The following is a 23,642-nucleotide window of genomic DNA, read 5'->3' as shown; positions in this document are numbered from 1 at the left end:
AAAAAAAAGAAGAAGAAGAAGTAAATATGGCAGGAAGTAGAAGAAGGAAGAAGAAGAAGTGAAGAGAGATTCTGCATTTTATTTGTACTAGTGGGTACGGTCCTACACGCGCGATGCGCGCGAAATTGCTAGCTTTAACAGAAGTATAGAAGTTGGCGCTAATATTTAGGGTCATGCACATAAAATGGCTTGCTCTTTAGGGAGAGTTATAGCAGTTTGCGCTAATGTCTTAGGGTTGTGTCCATTATATTGTATTTTGGTACAACAATTTGCGTATCCATGCAATGTTTGGAATTTCGTTAAAAGAATATTATATCGTGAGGGAATTGTATTATATTTACCTTGATATAGAGAATCCTATATAGGTAGGCAGTGAATAAACATTTTCATTACAATAAAATCATGAACAACATGGTACCCTAATATAGATATAATACGGAGTAATTTACAAAAATTCTTGACATATTTATATATTGCAATTTATAACTATAACCTCGGCATATAATTAGCTTTAAGTTATAATTATCTATTTTCTTCATAAGGTACTGAAATATACACAAAAGAGGAGCTACATACAACTCGCCCTTCTTCGTCCCAGTAGAAGTAATAGCCTGCAAGAAACAATTAAATTAAACATTAACATTGAAAAATAAAAACAAGTTATGGATTCTGATGAACTTTTTCTCTGCAGTATAAACAAAATTTCAGCAATAACTTTCTTTAACAAAAAAAATCAGCAATAACCTACACTTTAAATATACATTTTAATCTTAATAAAGTCTAAATTTTAGGGTAGAAAATGACCAAAGTGAAGGAGAGGATAATACAGAAGATATGTGCCAGGATATTAGAGAAGAGAGGATGAAAAACGAATAAACTTTATTGAGTCTTGAATGGAGAAGATGAACCAGACAAAGCCAAAGGAGGAAGAATGTATATATTAAAGAGGGGCAAACATGTAACAAATATTTTGTAGGGGTATAATTGTATTCGCACTGTTCATAAGAGTATCTTTCCACTTTTTATAAGGTAGGGATATGAATGCATTTTAATAGGTGATCCAATAGTTGGACAAGGATACACATAAGAATTTGTACTGTGCAGGCTTTTCGGGCCACCATCGAGTTAGGCAAAAAAATCAACTAAAATTACTTTACCGAGCTCGCCCAAACTTTTTAAAAAATTGGGTCAGGCTTAGTGTGATCAGGTCTAGTTCATACCCCACTAGAGACATGTTTAGGTTGGAATCCCTTACCCCTCTCTCACTTTTCAAATTGTTTGAACTCGTATTTTTAACAAAAAAAAAAAGTAAAAGAAAAGGAAATTTTGTCAAAATCACCTATTAATATCTCTCTCTCTCTCTCTCTCTCTCTCTCTCTCTCTCTCTCTCTCTCTCTCTCTCTCTCTTCCATTCAAAAAAAGAAAAAAAAAGTTTTTTTTGTTGTAATTCACCACCTTCTATTGGAAAATGAGCTTGAATTCTAATGATTTGATCGTTATTTGTTTTGTTGTTGGTGGCAAATTACATCAAATTTTTTTTAAATAGGTGGTTTTTTAAAATTTATTTTAAAAGGTTGTTTTCCATAAAAATAAGAATTTAAAAGGTGATTTCTCATAAAATTCTTTAAAAAAAAATGTGAATTGCTAAACCACGTCCAGTATTTACGGGGTAATGGCCTATATAAAATGTACCATATTCCACTTTCACTTTCTTTAACCAGTCTCTAACTTGTTACCCCACCACCCACCAAACAACCATCACCTACGAACAGCCACCACGTCAAATATTTTTTTTTTTTAAAAAAAAAATTGCTTTACTCTTCACCAATTAGCGCAAACGGTGAATGGACGAGTTTAAGGATGCAACGACGCTACCGAAGGGGTCGTCGGAGCATACAGAGTCGGTGAGTGCTCTGAATTTTTGTCTTTTTTTCGTAATCATAGAAGGAACATCCTAAAATTTCAGGCTTTCGTCTGGAACGATTGAAATAAAAAACTAAAAATAAATAAAGGTTAAAACAAGTACATAATTGTAACACCCCAATAATTCTCTCTTAAAAACCTGTGAGAAACCTGTAAATAACCTGAACAAATCCAAGAGAATTACTGGTGTGCTACCGCCACGTGTTCAAACGTTAAGGCTATCTCAGAAGTTAGCAGCGGAAAACCAAAACAGTTTTAAATAAACCTCAAAGCAAAGTATTTAAATCAAAAATAAGTATTACAAGTTGGAACCTTTAAGGCCCTTAATCAAAACCCAAAAGTAAAAGTAAGTAATTAAAATTCAGAGTTAAAACAAACTTAAACCAAGGGAAATAGTGTCAAATAAAATCGAGTTAAATAAAATTAAACTTGCAAGAAACGCGAAAATAAGCAACCAACTCTCTACTCAAGATCCCACAACCCTGATGAATGCTGCATGTGAGAGAACCTGTGGTTATTCTGCTCCCCAATATTACAAGTGTAAAAATTGGATCGTCACAGGGTCATTTGAAGGCGAAGGCCATGACCAAAGAAGGACACACACAAAAGCACGCAATCAGCAAAGCTGAGTACATACAAGCTGCAAAGTAAAATAAGGAAGTACTTAACATGCTACTAATAATCAATCATACGCATAATTAGATCACAAACTCAACACACGACTCGATTATTTAATTTATTAAGACTCCACTAGCTAATAGTAGTTAACTCATTTCAATTTATTCTTTGGATTTAGCAATAGACAAGGTTGTCCAACCCATGTCCCATTTGGAACATCAATAAAGAAAAACCCCATGCCTCCTTTCGGAAACATCAATAAACATCCAACGACCACGGGCGCGACTCCGTGACCGTAGTTAGTATGAGATCTCACCTAACTCCTAGTTTTATAAAAAAAAGTATTTGAAATAAGAGACTCGTAGATCAGACGGCCTCGAGAAAAGTACACGGCTAATACCCCATGTACCCCAACCCCTGATTGTCATTACTCCAGAAGTGCACCAATCCAGAGTTTTATTGCTCATCCATCTTGCACTTTACGTGATTTACAGGTTTAGACTTGGTGATGACTCACATGCATAATAATTCAATCAATCCAATATCAATTCAATCAAGTAAAACAACTTTTCAATTTCAATTCTTGATTTATTAGTGGCAAGCAACATTTATTATTTATTCCTTTACTACCTCGGTGTATAAACACCTTGAGTGCATAAGGCACCCCAAACTCTTAACCTTGTCTTATAAGACATGAACCATTCCTTTACTCATCCTATTTCATTAAATCATGAATGAGTAGTAATTGAATCATTTCACCAATCACATACCTTTGCCTCTAAGCAAACCTTGCATAATTAGTACATAACCAATAATTGCAATAATAAATGATGCACATCAAATGAATTTCACAATGTATAACCAAACAATTTAACCCAGTCATCCCTAGACATGGTACTAGGTTCTCGATCCGTCCTTAAACATGCACCTAAAAGCAAGGTTTTGTAACTTGTACGTACCTTGAGTAAACAATTCGATTGGCCACTTTAAAGACTAGAAATCGCCTTCTACAAAGTCCTCTCCTAAACCAAATAATAAGGAATAAATCAATACCAAAGCAATTAAAATTACAGCAATACTAAAGTATTTAAAAACCTCTCAAACCATTAAAATAAAGTCCTTAAATTAATCCAATTAGCCAAAACTAATAGTACAACATCCCAACTACAAGTTTAGGTGTTAAAATCATGAAAATATAGTGTTTAATAATAAATTACAGCAACTTTAACTTACTAATACATGCTGAAAATTTGTTTTATTAATAGTTTTTGCAATTCAAATAGTCTATACCTATCACATTGCATAAATAGTTGTTTAAAAGATATTAAAGCATTCTAAACCTTTATTATTAGCTCAAACCAATAAAAAAAAAATCAGATTATATAAAATCCGAAAAAAATAAATTAAATTGCAAACTTCAAACTTTTAAAGATCTAAATACATAATTCAATAGCTATAATAGTATATTTCACTTTAAAACCTTAAAATCCTTCAAATAAACAACCTAAAAGTCCAATTTCACAAGATATATAATCTGAAAATTAATTTTAATTGTAAAATTGTGGGTTTTACAATTATGAAATCATAGTATTTCTAATTAACTTGCTTAACACGTTTTCAAGCCCTAAAACATGAAAAATCAATGTTTTAAGCCCTAAAATATACAAAATACATAATCTGAAATTTTATTTAATAATCTAGATATACAAAATCCATAAATTTATAATCTTTTATAATCTAAACATACTATCAAACCATAATAATATAATTTAGAACAAGAATTTTAATTAAAGCTTAAAACTTTTAAACAATTAAATAAGATAATAAAACAATAAAAAGAAATAAAGGAAGAAGAGGGCAAACGGCAGCAAGGTGGCTGGGCGGCGGTGTTGCGGCGGTCAGCAGGGTGGCCGGAGGTGCAGGCGGCGGTGAGCAGGGTGGCCGGAGGTGCAGCAGTAAGCAGCTTCAAGTTTTGTTTTTTTTTTTTTTTTTTTTTTTTTTCTCTTGTGAAGACGTGAAGAGGAGGAAAGAAAGTGAGGGGAAATAAGGGTTTTGGGTTTTATATATTTTGTGGGCTTGATCTTCAAAATCAAGTAGGAGTGGGAATTGTATTTGGGCTTGAATAAAAGTTTAGGCTCTCTTTATTCAAATTTGGGCTACAACACCACTTATAATAAGGATTTCAATTATATTGGTGCTTAATAATCTAATATAGTTAAAATAAATTTTGCATATAATAATTTTATTTAATGAAAACAAAGTAAAATATTTATTTAAATATAAAGAAATATAATAATTTTATTCTAAAAAAATATGGGGGATTACACTAATCACCAACCCCCTTACCTTTCTGATTTCTTGACATCGTCCCTTGTAGCCGGTCGCAACCCTTGGTGGTAACGGAATTGTGGTGGGTTTGTTTGGTGGTGACGGAATTGTGGTGGTTTGCTTGGTGGTGGTTATGGATGAAATTCTTAAGGTGAAGAGAGAGAAAATTAAAAGTGAAAGTAATTCACTTTATTTTTACTTATTTCAGAAAAAATAAGTTCAGTTCAGATTAGTAAAAATAAATTTAGATCAAATTATCTTTTTATGTGCAGTTCTTTTTTATCACTAAACATCTTCAATTTTGTAATTAAAAAAATTGTGGAAAATACATATTTATTAAATACACATTATTACGAATCTAACAAGATCCCACTTGCATACTTGATGCTTTTTTTCCTTATAGATTATCGAACATTTAAGGTCAAAGTTTAGTCAAATCAGACAATCAGATCAGATAAGTTCAAATAAGTAAAAATAAGGTGAATCAAACAATAGTAGATTGAGGAGTTATTTAAGAGTGGGTTACTTAAGAGAGTTCATATAAAAATACGGGCGTTACTTGGTAATTACCAGGGTGGTTTAGTACCCACAAAAAAAAAAGTTAAATTATCTCACTAGTGAACAATAAAACTTATTCAATACTCCGTTGCAAAATATTCCGTAATTGACAACAAAAACCGTATACTCTTTTTTGTCCGTGTCTTTTAAAATTACATTTTGGTTTTTTTTTTTTTTTTTTTTTTTGAAAAAAAAAGTTAAATAAAAAAAAATTTAATTCATTGGATGTACATCTTCCTGAATTTCTTCCCGTCTTTCTATTTCTCGTACCAAAACCAAATTCTAACTTCCTTAAAATTACCTTGTATTTTTCGCTAATTTGCCCCTTTTTTAAGCTCTGTAAATACTTTTAATTGATCCCAAAATTGCTTAATTCGATTCTACTGTTTATCTTCTGATCTATTTCTGCAAATCCCTTTTTTTAATTTTTTTCTCTTAATAAATTTAAATATATATTTGTCCTTTTTCACGAGAAAATTCTGAAGAAACCATGAGGAAGAAGCTCGATACTCGTTTCCCTGCTGTGTGTTTTTTTCTTTCTCTCTTCTCTTCCCTTTATTTTTTTTCTTATTAATTTATTATTGAACCGGATCTGAATTTTTATGGGTATTTTTTTAATCTATGTATTAATCTTTGGTTTTAGTGGGTTATGAATTTGATTGTTATATACTAAATTAAGTGGATTTTGTGCAAGTTTTTGGTGTTTTGATTATTAAATTTGTGGATAAAAGGATTTGGGTGTTACATATTCTGTCGAATTTTAGGCTTAAAGATTGATGCTTTTTATGATAATATGATCTGGGTCATGTTTAATTTGCCTTACTTTAGTGTTTGATTGGTTCAGTATGGTTGAATTTGCTTTTTGTTGGAAAAATTCTGTGGTGCTAATTTTTAGGGGTCAAAATCAAATTAGTTTTCTGATAATTTTGACTTTTGATGATGATATTTTTGTATTCTGCTGTTGTTCATCTTCATGGAATGGAGGACGGGGAGAGTTTGTGAATTCTGAAGGCTTGATTGGGTTTGAAAGTTGAATCATTTTATGTTAAAAGGTTGCACTTAGAGGAAGGATATGCTGAATTTTTTGACTGAGCTGTGTGATTCAGGATTCTGATATGTTTATGTCTGTCTATTTGTCCCGATATGGCTTAAAGCGATTGTTATAATCGTGCAATTAGTTTGATGACGCTTTTGATCGTTGAAGCTAATGTGATTTGGGGTTTTTTGTTTTTTTTTTTTTTTTTTTTTTGGTACGAGTTCAATAAATATGCTGAGTATTATTTGCTGACTTCATAGCAAGATATGGCATTTGGGATGTTACAGAAGTTGGTCTGTGTATTAGCCAGATTTGGCGTTTGGGATGATTTACTGGGTTTATCTTTTTATCTTAGTTATCACTGGCTAGTTTCTTGGAGAGATTTATCTGTGAACCCCTGGATCTTTGGTTTTAATTTTCAGTATTTAATAGTTGGCCCTTCATACGCCCACATTTGAGTTGTTACTGTAGTTATTTTGGAGTAGTTTTTTGTAATTGCGTTCGCTGTGAAATACTTTGACGAATGAATTTGGGGCAATTTATTTGTTGGACAAAGTGCCCAATAACGTAACAAAAAGCAAAGGTAAACTCTGGGTTGCTTGTAAGATGAAAGGGTCAGCCCCACCCCCCACCCCCCACCCTTCCCCATTTTCTTTTGTTTAGGGATTACCATCCACTTTACTGTGTTTTTGGATAACTGTTATGGAGGGAACAGAAAGGGAGAAGAGGGGAAGGGAAGGGAAGGATATGTAATTAGTTTCCTTCCAAATCTTTCCAACATTGGAAAGTCATAGTACATTGAAAGAGGATAAGGTTAATTCCCCCCCACCTCCTCCCTCCCTTTCCCCTCTTTCTCCAACATAACATCCAAAGAAGGCACAATTGATCTCTTGCACTCTATATCTTCTTCCCCCCAAAATTTTTGGATCTCATATTCTTCTTATCCGAAGAAACCATTTCTCTTTTCTACCCCTCCCCCCCCCCCCTCTCTTCTTCCTATATGCACAATATTTTTGTTTGCTACTGAGATCATCATTGCACATTACAGCCCATTGCAATTTTGGTTTCTTAATGCTTCACAGTATTGTATTTACATTTTGAGTGTTCATATGCAATTATTGGGATGTGATAGTTATCAAAGGTGCACTTTTGATGGTTCAATCTTTAATGATATCTTCTTGATTGAATTCGCAGGCTCGGATAAAAAAGATTATGCAAGCTGATGAAGATGTTGGGAAGATAGCAATGGCAGTTCCTGTTTTAGTTTGTAAGTAGCATCAAGTTTTAGATTTTGAAACTTGAAATTATGATGTTGTGCTCAATCTGAATTTTATATTGTGCAGCAAAGGCATTGGAACTGTTTTTGCAAGACCTTTGTGATCGGACTTATGACATAACCCTTCAAAGAGGAGCCAAAACTATGAGTTCTCTTCATCTGTAAGTTAATATATGGATTTTTTTTGGCCTTATATTTTACTAAGTGTTGACTGTCTTGAAATTTTAAGCTATTGTGCAGTGTGTGTGGAATTTTTAATCTTTGGGTTGTTTGGCACTACCTATTGGAGGTCCTCTAATTGTATATTTTATATAGCTATCAAGCTAACAATTCAGATGGTTTTGATGTGATTAAAAAATAAGTAAAGGTAGTCTAGTTGCTTAAGTGAATGGACGTCTACCAAATAAATACATACTCCTTATGTCCCATATTACTTGTTACACATTGATTGCACACGCTTGCCTATGCACAACTTTGCCCATCAGCATCTTTAATTGATATTGGTAAAAGCTATATAAAAATTAATTTTTTGACAATATACTCCAATATTCCTGAAGTTCGACTCACTTATTTTAGATTGTTGTTTCTAAGAAATTTTGGATAAAGTGAGTGGGTGTAAGAAAATAGTGTATAAAAATAAGTGAGAGGGTTGAAAGGTGTAAATAGTGTAGGATTAAGAGCACAAAAGGAGTTACGTCGTAAAACGAATTTGTTAAGTACAATGAAGTAAAAGTGAATCATCGAACTTTCTGAAACACCTAGATTCGGAAAGTGAGTCGAAGTTTATTATGATTAAACTAACATCATCTTACATACTAATTACTTCCTCCGTTCCTCTTATATTGCAACAATTATCATTTTAGGAAGTTTCACAGATATTGCAACATTACCATATATTCACAAACTTTCTCTCTATCTCTCTCCTCATCACATGGGTCCCTATATTTATTTCTCTCTAAATCTCACCTCGTCTTAAATTTCGTGTCTTCCCCCATTGTTGCAATATTAGGGGAACGGAGGAAGTATAATATTAAAATGTGGTCAAAGTGGGTTATATGAGAAGTATATTTTTGCTGAATCTTATAATAGGAAATACTTGGTAACTATTTTGGCTTTTTGACATTGTCATATTAGTGTAGTGGATTTTCTTTTGCTGCTCATTTTATGATTTGTATTAATAACTGGATTTATACGCTTATTTCCCTTTTGATTATAGGTGGAAAATGGTTATATCATTTACTCCATTATTGCCTAGCTTCTAAAAAAATCCCTAAATATTGGAAAGTGATTCAAAGTAATGGTTTGACAATAAGAATCCAATGTGATGAGGATGAGAATAAAGAAAATCCAAACGTTGATTTTGTATTTATTTTCCTTTTCATTTTCAATAAGGTTGAGGATGAGAATGGAGTGAGGCAAATAGAATTGTAAGGTGATCAACTGGGTCATATGTTGCATAATAGTAGTCTAGCTGCTTGACCTTTTTGTGATAAGTTATCCTGGCATATGATGTTAGGTAGTGAGATGATTATTTGTGCTTTAAAAATCTTGTAAGGTACCGAGACCAAAAAAAGTTATTTGTGACACATGTTCTCTGGTGTTTGCTGGGAACAAGGAATTTGCCAATCGTCTTCTTGGAAGAAACTGCTTAAAATAGAAGATTCAGTCAGGGGCTTCTGGGCCATGTAAACTTCTCTATTGCGCTTTTCTTGTGGCTTGTGTATTAGTTTCTGACATATATGTGCTTCTGCGTACTGTACTGCCATTAATTAGTTAATCCTTTTGTGAATTAGGCTTTGGGGATCAGTGATTCTTTGTGAAAGCTTGAGATTATTTAGAAACAAAAATAGATTGGTTCCTTGGTGCCCATTAACAATAGGGAGCCCCATATTCCTTATACAATACTGTTTTGCAGTTGCATAGTCTAATACTCTTGTTTATGTTTTGCCTTTTTTCTGTGGGGTGGGTTTTATGTGTGGCTTGAGAACACTGTCGGACAACCATAATGTTCTCTCAGGTGGTTTAACTTGCCATCTGATGTAACCCTTTATTTTTCCCTGTCTTCAAGTTGTTCAGCTCTTGATTTTTTCTTAATGGGTGGATGCAGAAAACATTGTATACATAGCTTCAGCATGTTTGATTTTCTGAAGGACGTGGTGAGCAAGGTTCCTGATTATGGTAATTCTGAAGCGAATGCAGATGACCGAACTGCTATAAAGAGAAGGTGAGTGCAGTTGCTCTCTGAACTCTGATGGGTTTTGTGCTCTCTTCTTTCCTGTGGATTTACTTTTAGAATACTCTATAAGAAATGACAGTTCAACCTTTTTTTTTTGCCAGGAAATCTGCTGTTGAAGAGTATCATGACAGTGATGAAGAGTTGAAGAAAAGCAGGATGGTGAGATACTTGCATACTCTTAGTTTTCCTTATCCTTATTTAATATACAGCATATATTCAGTTTATATTCAGTTTTCTACATGCAATCATTCTGCTTCATTATTTGCAAAATGACATTGATAATTTTTTTTTTTTTTTTCATTGTTTTAATGAATAAAATAACTTAGAATAAATTACTTATATGGTTGAGGCAAAACTGTACTTGTATGGTTGAGGCAAAACTGAAGGTTTTCTTGAAGTTCTCAGTTGTATAAAAGTATGCAGGCATCTTAACTGTTAAACTGGTACTCTAGAACCTTTTAGTACTTCATTTTGGTGATATGCTCTCCAATTCTCCATGTTCTTGTTTGGTAGATTAACAGAACACTAGACAAATAGTAAAGATCACATAAGTAAATATTACTTCCTCCGTTTCTTTATAGTTGCAACACACTCTTTATCACATTATTTAAGAAATGTGGACCTCGCATGATATAATACACTTAAAACCGGGTTAAGAGGTTCTTAGGAGTATAATCAAGTGGGTCATGAGCTTCAAATAAAGGTAATAGTACAATTTTCACCGTAAAAACCTTCCTTTTATAGTGTGTTGCAACTAATGTGACATTTCCATTTTAGGAAAATGTTGCAACTATAAAAAAAACGGATGAAGTACGTATTAGTCTAGATAAGTTTATTTTAGATAATAACTTGAACCAAATAGTGCCTTAATCTGGTAATAGCATTACAGCAAGTTTTCCGTGCTCAGGTTGTGAGGGGGTTGGTTTGAACTTTCACCAGTAAATTATACTCCTTACATTACATAGTATTACAGCAATGAGTGCACAAATTAATGTGAAGAATCTATATTTTTTTTCCCTTATTTTTTTGTCTGTTTGTTTTCTTAGTCTTCTTTGATTTTGTAAAGAAGGCATTTTTCTTTTCCTGACTGCCCTATGGTAAAAGAAAAATGTGTTTGTTTTTGCTTCCATATGATTGTTTACTAGTAACAGTGTTTTAATTATTTAGCAATCTATGGTTTATAATAGCCTTTGTTGACTAAATGCAGCAAGAAATGAGTCATGCCAGCGGCAGTGGTAGAGGTAGAGGGCGGGGCCGAGGGAGAGGTCGTGGGCGGGGAAGGCCCCCATTAGAAAGAGAGACACCCACTCACCATGAAATGGAATCCGAACCCTCGACAGTTTTTGAGCCCATCAACAAGCCCTGCCCTATCCAAGTACCCAACACGGACGATGATCCCAATAAAGCAGATCCAATGAAGGAGAGTCCAGTTGTAGGTGATGCAGACACGGCAGTCCGGAATTTTGATTTAAATGCTGACGTAATAGCTGCTGAAAACCAGGAAGTAGGACCCACTGTAGCAGCAGCAGCAGCAGCAGCAGAAAATGCTGCTGCATCAGTTGAACCGCCTCCTGAAAGCAAGAATGAAGAGTTGCTCTCTGAAGTTGATGGGATGGCCATTGACCCACATCAGATTGCTCAATTTAACTCGAGAATAGACGAAGATGAGGACTATGATGAAGAGTAGCTGGCAAAAGTGTCAATGTAGGAGAAGATAGGAGAAAATGTAGATGAAAGTGGAGACCTATTCCTTGGGGGGGTAAGGAAAGACGCTAAAATCCTTTAATTATGGTCTCTGCTGGATCTGTATAATTGATGATTAGTAGGTTTTCTAATTAGGTTGTAAGGCTTGCATTGTTATCATCTTTAGTTGCAGAAATTTTTAACGTAGTTGGATGTCACAATGCACTGTGTACTCTGAATGTTTTTTCTTTATTTTCTTCTCATGAATTTTTTAGGAAATCCGACATTTTAAAAAGAAAAATGATACATGCTACTTGCTACTTGCATATAAAAAAGTTAATTAAGTGGATATAGTAAGCATTAAATGTGTCGTTCGCCGCGGGTTATTGTTATAATCTCCAATAACTGCAACAAGAACATAAAAAGTATTCTCAATGGACCAAAATTGCAAAAAATGGCAAGAGCAAGGAAAGAAAGCAATTGAACCATCCCAAAAAAACCATCCCCTCATGTTAGGGTATATTCTTATAAGTCCAAATAGAGTGGAAATTTCAAGTAAAACAAATACCCAGATAAGCAATTGCAATTAAAGGCAATAAAGTAGTCAACTTTACTAAGTTAAGGTAAGAACCAAACCTCCAAGTGGTACATCTAGTTTTCCAGAGAACCTTTTAAAATAGCTTTAAAGAGAAAAAAATTCCCAAAAATGTTTTGAACCGAAAACCATTTTAAACTGGCTAAACTCATTTTCAAACCTACTCAGTTCAACCCAAATTGATTTTAACCTTAACCAATTACAATCTGACCCGATGAGAACCCAACCCGAATAGAAACCACAATAAAAAATAAATAAATAAATAAATAAAATAAAAAATTAAAAAACCCAAAGTGAACTGACCCAATAGTTTTCAAAACCAAACCAAACTGACCCACTACTCATTTCAACCCAATTTAAACCAAAACTGATAATTTCAACCCAAAATCAAAACATTTACCCAAATTGACACCCCTAAGAACTACTAATTCTGTTTTTTTTTTTTTTTTTTTTTGAAGATTAATGTTAATATTTATTTTCAAAATGTTACTTCATTTTTTCCTAATTATAATCAGCAATGTAAAAGTAACATAAATTGTTTATGGGTCAATTTTAACCCCCAAACCCCATCTGTAAATTGTATTTGCCTTGTTACTCCTTAAGTCCTTTGTATCCAACAGATAAAAGATGATTTGAGTCCAATTATACATCACATAATGCCATAACCTACAGATTTGTAAGTAGCGACCCTTCTTTAAGATAGAAAGAACAGAGAATAAGAAAACAATCTTCATTACACATAATTAAAGTAATCATACATTGAAATACGACGGAACCACCACCACCACAAAAGTCAAGGTTATTACACTCAAACCAAGTCAGCTGTACTCACTACTTACTACTCCGTACTTACTAGTTATTACGAGTATTACTTAACCATCAGAAACCTTATAGACAAGGATCTCTGGATCTCCAACACTCAATCCTTCTTCTCGAACTCAGGCTCAATGTTGCCCATCTGATTAAGGTTATAGTTGCCTTCGCTGTTTTTGTGCACCTCCACATTGAAAGACTCCTGCTTCTCTCCTCTCTTCACTTTGAGGTGCAGGTTAAACTTAGCAGTGTCTTCCACAACCTGTCATTTAAAACAGTTTGCATCAGAGTTTAAGCATATATTGTCCATATTATGCAGCTTGACTGCCTGAGAAACTACGAATATCACTGAAAGTTAATTAATCGCTACCACTGCTACAGATCAATAACAAGATGGGAGGCTACTCATGATAATTGACCCCAAACCTCACATCTATTAGCCAAATCTTAGGTTCACTCAGCTATTTATAATTGTATTTCCAAATTTGCAAAGGTGTGGGATGAACCGAAGAAGTTGGTATTTTTTGCTTAATTTCTTTAAAATGAGATCGAATCAAACTTGCCACATAAACACCTTTTGGTAGTATAGTTTCGTCCAACCTTCTCAAGTTACGAGGAAAAAAAAAGTGATTCTTATGATTCAAAGAGCAACTTAAAGTGCCAACAACTAATTGGAGGACGAACCTCAGCCGTTGCATGAGAAACTTCTTGCAGTTCGTATGGGAATAAAGAGTTGGATCTTTGCTGAATGGTCTTGAGAGCATGATTAGCAGCATTTTGCACTTCAGGGTCGTGGACAGGCACATCTTTCCATCCTGGGGCATGCCCTTCTGTACATATAAGCAAATATTAGTACCAACACACTGAAGATCACATAGAAGCAAGGCAAGGTATCAATCATGCAAAAAAAGGTGTACAATGAAAATTTCCAAAATAAGCAAAATACAAAAATCATTCTGCAGCACAAGTTGTTAAGTCTCCATTCATCATAGGTAATAATTCCCAAAAACATATCAGGGTTACCTAACAATCGAGTATTAGATTCAGTCTGATAAGCATTTCGCTACCTAACTATTAAAATTAGGCCAGAAAAATTACCGTATTCGATTATTCGTGTTAGAGACTGCCTTCGTAAATACACGGTACATGGGAAATCAGAGTATATTCCACTGGTTGCATCTTTTTCACAGAGCCAGAACTAAACACCTAATGAAAAAGCTGACTTAAGGATGAACAATCAACACCTAATAAAATGCCAACTTAAAGACGATACTTGTTGGTGCTCCAGTGCAATCTTTAGTGGGTTATAGTTGACAGGTAATTCCCATTAAAACGACAATAGCAGAAAAAGGTGTGGAGCCATTAAGAAAAGGTACCCTAAGCTTGATCAAAATTCTATCCAACCCACAACAATTATCATGATTTAAACAGTGATGTCAATTCCTCTTGAGCCACTTCAAGGGACTCTAGATAATAAAAGAAGTGAAAGTAAAAATCCATAATTTAAAGCAGAAGTTTGAAGCAACAACTCAACTACTCAAATAGTTAGTTTCTGGGAGAAAATAGTAAAATCAGGATAGCAAAACATAGAGAGTATAATAGTCATCATTGAATGGATTACAAACCACACACAGCAACAAATTTTCAATGCCCTGCAATTAAAGTGACGCTCCGAGCCTATCTATACTATAGTAAGGAAACATATCAATAAGGTTCACGTTTTATCCTATGGAAAATTTCATGGTCCTTTCATTCAATTAATTTCATTACATTCTCATCTTGTTTAAACCTAAATTCAAAGCATAGTTATAGCAACTAGTAATTCTCCGAACCCGGTTATAAATGAAACCAGTTTATGATCAAGTGGCAAGCTCAAACAAATTACTAAACATCCAAGATCAAACTACCTTGTGTAAATATATTGAAATGATTTTAATCAAAACCACTAATCGTTTCCTCAACAACAAATCTTAACATGAACCTTAATCATTACCTCGATTAGCACCAAGGTCAGAAGAACTGAATGCAGCAGGGGACTCCTCAGTATGCTTGAATTCCTGCAGCTCCTTAAAGTTCAACCATGGCTTCACCCATACCTTTGCTTCATACAGTTTCTTCTTACCGGCATCAATGGCTTCGATAGTGAAGTGATGCAACGTACCCGCAACCACCTGTTCCTTAGCCTTTATAACCCTTGCAAACTCCAGCATTCCATTCTTCATTCAGATAAATTGAGAAAATATGAGAATAATGTTTTGACCACAATTCACAATACTAGTAATTTCTAAGCTTATTACTCCAAATGATTCAATGCAAAACTATGAAACAGGCAACTTCAAAAATTCATGCAAAACTATGAAACGGTTATCAAAATATGGTACTTGAATTTGAGTAATTTCTAAGCTTATTACTCCCAATGGTTCAATAAATGCCAATTATAAACAGGCAAACAGCAAACAAATTTACTTTAGTTTTTGATGAAAAAAAAATGGAAGAAGATCACAAAGTTAATAAAATTCCTTAATTTCTCATACTCCATAAAACAAACAGCAAACAAAAAATTAAACATCCCAGCAAAAATTATGATCAACACAGAAATCATGATCAAACCCTATCTACCAAAACAAAGGAATCAGAAAAACACACAAAATCCCAGTAAAAATTATGCAGAACAATGAAATGGGTAAGTTCAATATTTGCAGATACCTAAAAAAAACATTTAAACAGGAAAAAAAAAATCCCATCAAAAAAATAATTTAAATCTATTAATTGGGTAACTAAAAAAATTTGCAGATAATCGAAAGAATAAGAATAAACCCAGAAAAATTCATGCAAAACTATGAAACGGGCAACTACAAAAATTGCAAAAAAAAAAAAAAAAAAAAAAAAAAACAATCAAAACTATGAATTGGGAATCTACAAAAAATTGCAGATAATTGAAAGAATAAGAAAAACCCAGAAAAATTCATGCAAAACTATGAAACGGGCAACTTCAAAAATTGCAAAAAAAATCATAAAAAAAATAAATAAATAAATAGATAAAAAGCTAACCTCTTTCTTGTTGTGTTCATCAACAGCAAAACGAGCAAGGTTTTCAATCTCAGCATCATTGGAAACACCTTGAGATTCGCGCAAACCACCGAGAGTAGCCATTGAAGGTTGAGGTTCAAAATCAGAGCAATACCCTTTTGATCGCTGGAATATTAGGAGAGAGAAAAAGAGAAGAAAAAGGAGAGAAGAAGAAGAAGAAGAGTGGTGGAAGAAGAATGAGATGCTCAACATAGATTTATACAAAACCACCGTTTTGTTTTTTGCTTAATGAGTAAGTATTATTGAAGAGAAAATGGGAAGATTGATTTTTGCTTTGTTTGATTTTGTTTGCGGTTTATTGATGACACTGGTATTGTTTTGGGCTCTTCTTCTTCTGCCAAGTTACGTTGCGCTCTCATCGAAGTGCCGACTCTTTTCTTTTTAAAAGTTCGACACGTATTAAGGGGCTCGCTTGGTTTGAGCGCGTTGTCGGATTTTCGAATCGGATATTTGATATTCCAAATTGAAAAATTTTCTAGTACAACCTTTTAAAAGACAGTTTTTATCTAGGACAACCTTTTAAATTTTTTTTGACAAAGGCAGATCCTATTATAATTTTTTTTGTTAACGATGACCAACCCCCACTTTCAGGCGTTGACCCACCGGAATCCGGCGTTAACACCCCTTCACCACTGTTTGTACTCCACTCGAACCACCACCCCTACCAGGCCGCCACCACCACCACAACTACAAACCCCACCACCACCTTAAACCCACCATCAGCGAAATCCGCAACCCCACCACCATCGAAACCACACCACCAGCGAAATCCGAATCCAAAACCCCACCACCAAGCACCAGCAAATCCTGAAACCCCACCCTACAATCACCCTCCTCGCAGCAAATAAAAGCCACCCCATGGCAGGAATTCAACCGACCGGCCTCACTCACCCTCCCCCGTAGACCGCAGCAAATCGAAATCCACCACAAAAATACCAACCCTACCTTTAGATCTGATCGATTTCCGTTGTTTTTCTAAGATTGCACACCCAATTCTCTCTCTTTCGTGTCGATCGGAGATCCTTAATTGAGACAAAGAATAATGCGGTTGGTGGTGGTGGTGGCGGTAAAGAAGATGAAGAAGATTGGTGGTTGTAATGGTGCAATGTCGAAGGTGTTTATGGTGGCCTTGGTGTTGGTGGTCTGGTGTTGAAGGTTTTCATGGTGTTGGTGGTCTGGTGCGGTGGTTCTTATGGTGGTCGGTGATGATGGTGGTGGCTAATGATGATGGTGGTATGATGGTGGGGTGCAATTAGGAGAAATAAGGGTCACGTACAAGTCACGTGAGGGTCAACGCCGGATTCCGGTGGGTCAACGCCTGAAAATGGGGGTTGGTTGTCGTTAACAAAAAAAAATTATAATAGGGTCTACTTTTGCCAAAAAAAAATTAAAAGGTTGTCATAGACAAAAGTTGTCTTTTAAAAGGTTGTCCTAAACAAATTTTCCTTCCAAATTTGATAGAGCTGATACTTTCTTTATTTTTAAAGTTCAACTCGCTTTTTTTTTTTTTTTTTTGAAAGAAGTTCAACTCGCTTTTAGTTTGAAGTCATTTCATCATTTTTGTACTTACTAATTTATTTTGAAAAATTCATAGAGAAATTATATGCCTCTAATAGCTTGAGTCATTGATAATTCAATCTTTGATATAAAGTTGTATTTTAATGGTATTCTTAATACCAACAAACCATAAATTCTTATTTTGCATTTGCTATTAGGATGATACCATGATTACCATCTTGATACCAATGGATAAAGACATACATCAATACTATCCTACTTGCCCTATCTCACAATATCCATCATTTTTCATCCACCTTTACCCCATTTCTTCTACTTAATCCATTTTTGTCATGTATATACTACTCACATTTTTACTTTTTTAGTCCATTCCTAGAAAGAAGAGCATATAATAAATGAGTTGATGTTTGAACTTTTGAGGACAGAGATACTACTTCAAATGATCCATAGTAGAAAAATTCGGATCATAGTAAAATTTAGTTGAAAAAAAAAACCAATTGGTTATTATATGAGTTTAGGTTTAAGTAAGATAAAGGAATTTAAAAATGGATAGATTGGTTATTGGGTCTCTACAAAAATATTTAATACAGACGTGCCAAATCTAGCATGAACAAGTCCTTCACAAAAACTTAATGGCGCATGTGTTCTCGAATAACTAACATCAAACAACATGAACCTTTAGGTATTTGCACGGATACATTCTATACAGGCGTGTTGTTGCAATTCCAGCACCTTGTCACTTATTCGCCGCCCCTTCCATATTTTGTTTTACCGTCATGCTCGAGTCGTAACACTTCAAGACTACTTCTAAGTTCTAACACTCCTAAACTTATCTAAAAACTTGACATAAATTACATTCATATCAGCATATTTGTCAATAATATATGTTAAGTTCGTTCAACTAATTAGCTTGGTTAAAGTTTTTATGGGAGGTCGGTAGCTCATTACCCAAGATCTAGGATCAAATCTCAACTATATCATTGCCTTTTAAAGGCTTTCTCCGCACAAAGAAGGTAAAGGAACATTTAATATGAATGGGGATAGAGTTGAAGGTAGAAATTCAAATGAAGAATTATTTGAGGAATCCAATATTTTACTTGTATTTGTATATCCTTGATTTGGTATATATTAAGAGAAAGACAGGGATATTTAGCAAATTAATTAACACCCTTACTCTCTTATTAAATTCCATCATCCTTCCTTTTCATTAAAGGTTCAATTATTGTCTTTTCATCCTTACTTTTTTATTCCTCCCATTAAATCACGTACATTACACCACCTCTTCCAAAAGATATGGGTGAGTTTTATCTCCACCCTGATATCTTCTATATTGAACAACTCGTTAATTTTCTAAATTGAGATAACTTAACTTAATTTAGAATTCCAATACGAAAAAACACCTTTTCTTTACCATAATTTTAAAAAATAAATAAACATGATGCATCCATTGATGATGATGAAATGTAACATAAATTAAAAACTTTATTATACAAGTAATTGACAAGGTATAATTGAATTTAATTTTTATAAATAAGAAAAGAGTACAGTTGGTGCAGCTGTCCCCACTACCAAAAATTGAAAAATATGAAGGTAGTCGTGCTCACTCCTCCTCATCTTCATAGTTTGACACATTCAGAAGTCAAACTCACCACCTTATCTCTCTTCATCTTTTTTTTCAATCTTCATGTCTTTTCATCATGCATTCTTGACCCTCTTTTGCTCCATATTTTTTCCTTTCTTCTAATACATTTCACTTCTATTATTCATTATATTCATCATATTATACATCATCATACATACCTTATTAGCTAGATAGCTAGCTAGGTTTACGTACGTATTTACTTTGTTTTGGATTAAATCGTCTGTTGTCGTTGTTGTTGTCTTGGCTGGTGGTTGTCGATCCATCATGTCAATATTCCGGCGATCATTCTCTAGGAGGCTTCCTGATCGTCTTCTAGAAATTTCTGAACGTATATATGGTACGGTATATATTTCTTTACACTTATATTATTATGATATTGCTTATGCATGTCCTTTTAGCTAGCTTCTTATAAATTTTCTTATATGATCATACATAACTCTTATTATAACAAATAACTCTTCGTTGTAAAAGAGGAAATTCTTATGACATATTAAAGGTTTTGTGATAATCTTATTATTAGGGTAAAACAAAATGGTATTTAATGTAACCTTTTATAAGAAATAATTTTTCATTGTAACTAGGGAATGAGTCTAATTAGAATCCATATGTACATATAAGTATTATATTAATGTTTATGGTATATAGGTGGAGCAAAATAAGTATTTTCGAACAAATAAGGGAATTATCAGGATGATTAAATGCATCTTCAAAAGACGGGGAACTAGCTAAGAAGGGTTCATTTTTTTCCTTGTGCTACCTACCCAACATATTTGTCGCGCTAATTAACTTTCAATGTGTCATATTATTATGGTTTTCATATACCAATCAATGCACATTTGATCTCTTCAAAACTTTGGAAACTTTAATATACAATAAACTCGGGTTATATAGGAATGTTCATGTCACCGGTTTTGGTCCTCACAGCTTAGAGTCACAATATGTTTATGCACCAGCACAAGATGAGAGTATATACTACGCATACACTTGCCCTTTTCATGTGTGCATCAGTGCATACGCTGATGAGGAGCATTGTTCTTCATGCTCCTAGGCCTATCCAATAATTTATGCATTCTAAATCATGAAAAACAAATTGAGAAATTAAGTGAAGTGGGTAGTTTTAATTTTTGAATCTACCCCAAGAAAAATATAACAGATGTCATTTTTTGGACTTAATTTACGAATACACATAATCTATACAGTGTTGAGGCACAGAGTATATGTTGTGATGTGCTAGGGAGATTTCAGTGGATACTAGCTCTATACATTTGCGAAATTCGTGTGATGCCTTTTACATCATACTGTGGCACAAGATGCCCCTAACTTTAAGATTAAGAGCAATAATGTGTTTATGCAGTCAATGCAGACAAGTGTGTTTTTAATTTCAGTCTAATAATGTTGATAAAACTGCCCTTTTCTTACTTCCATCATGTAGTGTTCGAAAGCTGCTTCTCAACTTCCGTTAAGAGTGAAAAAGAATGCAAGTCATACCTAGGTGGTATTGTAAAAAGTTTGCATAACTGCCATCCTGGTGCTTCTGTCATGGTGTTCAACTTCCGAGAAGGGGAGCAAATGAGCTTACTGTCAGACATACTGATTGATTATGATATGACAGTGGTGGATTACCCTTGCCACTATGAGGGCTATCCTCTGCTTCCGTTGGAGATGATTCATTACTTCTTACGATCTAGTGAGAGCTGGTTATCTTTAGAGGGTCAGAAGAACGTGATCCTGATGCACTGTGAGAGTGGTGGTTGGCCTGTGCTTGCGTTCATGCTAGCAGGTCTCCTGCTTTACAGGAAGCAATACAGTGGGGAGCAAAAGACTCTTGAAATGGTATATAAGCAAGCGCCAAAGGAACTCTCTTCTGTTATATCCCCAATAAATCCTCGATCTTCTCAGTTAAGATACCTTCAGTACATTACACGAAGAGATTCAGCTTCAGAATGGCCTCCATCAGATGCAGCTGTAATAATAGACTATCTCCTACTGAGGAATCTTCCTTTATCTAATGGTGGGAAAGGTTGCAGGCCTGTGGTTCGAGTGTATGGCCAGGACCCTTCGGCAAAGACAAATAGTGCTCGGCTTGTATTTTCATCATTCACAGCAGATGAACCTGTTTTAAATTATTCAAAGGTAAAATTTCAGTCATACTTGGATTTTATGTGCTCTATAAATGTTCATTAAGGAAAGGAGGAAAAGCTATTCTTAACCCGGGGTCTCCATGCTATTCTTTGCTTCATTTGTCACATTGAGATAATCTGAATCTCAAAAGTAAACTTTAATTTTCAGATGTTGTTTGATGCTTGACTGCAGGAAGAATGTGTGTTCGTGAAATTAGAACTTCGTTGTCAGATCCAGGGTGATGTTTTCCTCGAGTGTATCCATTTGCATGACGATCAAGTCTCAGAAGAAATGATATTCAAAGTCATGTTCCACACAGGATTTGTCCGATCAAACGTATTGGATCTCAGCTGTGATGATATGGATGTTCCCTGGAACACAAAGTTGGCTAAAAATTTCAAAGCAGAGGTAATGATATGCTCCAGAAAAGTATGTTTTAATTTGAAAAATAACTTCCTAGAGAAGTATGTTTTAATAAAGGCTATTTAAGTTCAATTTAGAAGCTTCAGTAAGTCCTAGTAAGTTCAAATAAAGAACAAAGGCTATAATTGATTAGCTTGTATCTGTACTGCTGTACAATTGTACATGACTTGAATTATTTTTAATTCTTCTCTTCATGTTAGGTTCTCTTTCGAGACATGAATGAAGTACCAGTAAATATTACCTTGGAATTAGGAGCTGGGGAAGAATACAATGACTCCGACAATGAATTTTTTGAGGTTGAAGAGATTTTTACGCCTATGCCTGAGAGCGAAGACAGGAAGGTTATGGACAGTACAATAGTTCTAGAGACAGATTTGATGGATAATATTAACAGAGACTGCACATTGCACAATGGCACTCCCAGATGGGATTTGGATGTTGAAGAAATAGATGATATTTCTTCAGAAAAGGAAGCTCTCGATGATATTTCTTCAGAACAGAAAGCTCTTGATGATATTTCTTCAGAGCAAAAAACATTGGAGGATATTCCTTCAGAACAGAAAGCTCTTGATGACATTTCTTCAGAACAGAAAGCTCTCGAAGATATTTCTTCAGAACAGAAAACACTCAATGATGTTCCTTCAGAACAGAAAGTTCTTGATGACATATCTTCAGAACAGAAAGCTCTCGATGATATTTTTTCAGAACATAAAACACTCTATGATATTCCTTCAGAACAGAAAGCTCTTGATGATATTTCTTCAGAACAGAAAGCTCTCGATGATATTTCTTCAGAACAGAAAGCTCTCGATGATACTTCTTCAGAACAGAAAACACTCAAGGATATTCCTTCAGAACAGAAAGCCCTTGATGATATTTCTTCAGAGCAGAAAGCTCTCGATGCAGGGAATCACAAACAAACTTCAGAAGCAGAATCTGATATAACGAGTACATCAAAAAATATTGTAGTGATTGATTTATGTGGAAGCGAAATACAAGATGTGAAAGTGGATATTGAACCAAAGCCCGTCATTACAAGTCCTGCTAGACCAAAACAGAACAAGAAAAACAAATGGCAAGAAATCACAGCAAAGACAATTAAGCAAAACAGGGTAATCTCACAGTGGGTGCCACGCGCAAAAACACCACAAGCGCCTGAGCCAAACAAATCGAAAGCACCGGTATATAAGTGGATTCCCAAAGGACCGGCTACACCTACAGAGGCTGCAGGTGGTGAATAAAGCAATAGATTTTACTGTTGCTGGTCATTTCTGAGAGTTTTATTGCCCATTCCAGCTAAGCTGATAGAGGCAAGTTCACAATTACAGTGAGAGCTATAATGAGATAATGTATGAATTCAGGGTGCTTTAAATGGTACCTAATACTGTACGCATATTATAAGGTTGTATTATTTTACAGATATAATAACAGGTATTTCTGGTTCTTTTTGGATTTTTACAACAACCAATTTTTTTTTTTTTTTTTTTTTTGGGGGGGGGGGGGGGGGAGGGGGGTTATTGTTCTCCCAAATTTTATTGCTGCTAGTATGATATATCTGTGGCCAAGATACAAAGGGTCTGAAAGCACAAATGTAAAGTTTTTGTAATTTTCTCAACGGGCATTAAGTTTGTTCTAATATGATGAGTTATACAAACTTTTATCAAAAAGCTCTTTGTCCAGTTATGCGTCAGAATCGAAAACAAGACAACCAAGATAATGCTGTCAAGTCAACACTTGACAATCCAAAAGAACGAAATCATCTCCAATACGAGTGAAGATTCA

The 23,642-nt window shown here is 34.4% G+C and overlaps 2 protein-coding genes across 2 annotated transcripts; one reads left to right on the top strand and one right to left on the bottom strand.

Moving 5' to 3' along the window:
- The first annotated feature begins 5,651 nt into the window (after positions 1-5,651).
- LOC145595606 (uncharacterized) lies at positions 5,652-11,937 on the top strand. Its single transcript, XM_081652020.1, has 6 exons — positions 5,652-5,950; positions 7,658-7,730; positions 7,807-7,900; positions 9,847-9,963; positions 10,077-10,134; positions 11,183-11,937. Exons 1-6 carry the CDS (start codon positions 5,918-5,920, stop codon positions 11,660-11,662), a joined length of 855 nt encoding a protein of 284 aa, XP_081508146.1. The 5' UTR covers positions 5,652-5,917; the 3' UTR covers positions 11,663-11,937.
- A 958-nt stretch (positions 11,938-12,895) lies between these two features.
- LOC145595605 (cysteine proteinase inhibitor 6-like) lies at positions 12,896-16,438 on the bottom strand. Its single transcript, XM_081652019.1, has 5 exons — positions 16,118-16,438; positions 15,060-15,282; positions 13,751-13,896; positions 13,160-13,328; positions 12,896-13,079 (listed from the first exon to the last, which is right to left on the bottom strand). Exons 1-4 carry the CDS (start codon positions 16,346-16,348, stop codon positions 13,173-13,175), a joined length of 756 nt encoding a protein of 251 aa, XP_081508145.1. The 5' UTR covers positions 16,349-16,438; the 3' UTR covers positions 12,896-13,079; positions 13,160-13,172.
- Between the last annotated feature and the right edge of the window lie 7,204 nt (positions 16,439-23,642).

This window comes from Chenopodium album, chromosome 19 (genome assembly GCF_948465745.1).
Source record: "Chenopodium album chromosome 19, dcCheAlbu1.1, whole genome shotgun sequence".
Classification (NCBI taxonomy): domain Eukaryota; kingdom Viridiplantae; phylum Streptophyta; class Magnoliopsida; order Caryophyllales; family Amaranthaceae; genus Chenopodium; species Chenopodium album.
The sequence above is the reverse complement of the archived record's forward strand: the minus strand, read 5'-3'. Positions and strand labels throughout refer to the sequence as shown.

What these genes read in the sequence shown, in the direction of transcription:
- LOC145595605 (XM_081652019.1), bottom strand. Translation starts at nt 16,348, where the DNA reads ATGTTGAGCATCTCATTCTTCTTCCACCACTCTTCTTCTTCTTCTTCT. An exon ending in TGACCTTGGTGCTAATCGAG is followed by an intron (nt 13,897 to 15,059) that starts GTAATGATTAAG and finishes TTATATGTACAG; the next exon opens with AAGGGCATGCCCCAGGATGG. An exon ending in TTTCTCATGCAACGGCTGAG is followed by an intron (nt 13,329 to 13,750) that starts GTTCGTCCTCCA and finishes TTTAAATGACAG; the next exon opens with GTTGTGGAAGACACTGCTAA.
- LOC145595606 (XM_081652020.1), top strand. Translation starts at nt 5,918, where the DNA reads ATGAGGAAGAAGCTCGATACTCGTTTCCCTGCT. An exon ending in CGAACTGCTATAAAGAGAAG is followed by an intron (nt 9,964 to 10,076) that starts GTGAGTGCAGTT and finishes TTTTTTTGCCAG; the next exon opens with GAAATCTGCTGTTGAAGAGT. An exon ending in AGTTGAAGAAAAGCAGGATG is followed by an intron (nt 10,135 to 11,182) that starts GTGAGATACTTG and finishes GACTAAATGCAG; the next exon opens with CAAGAAATGAGTCATGCCAG.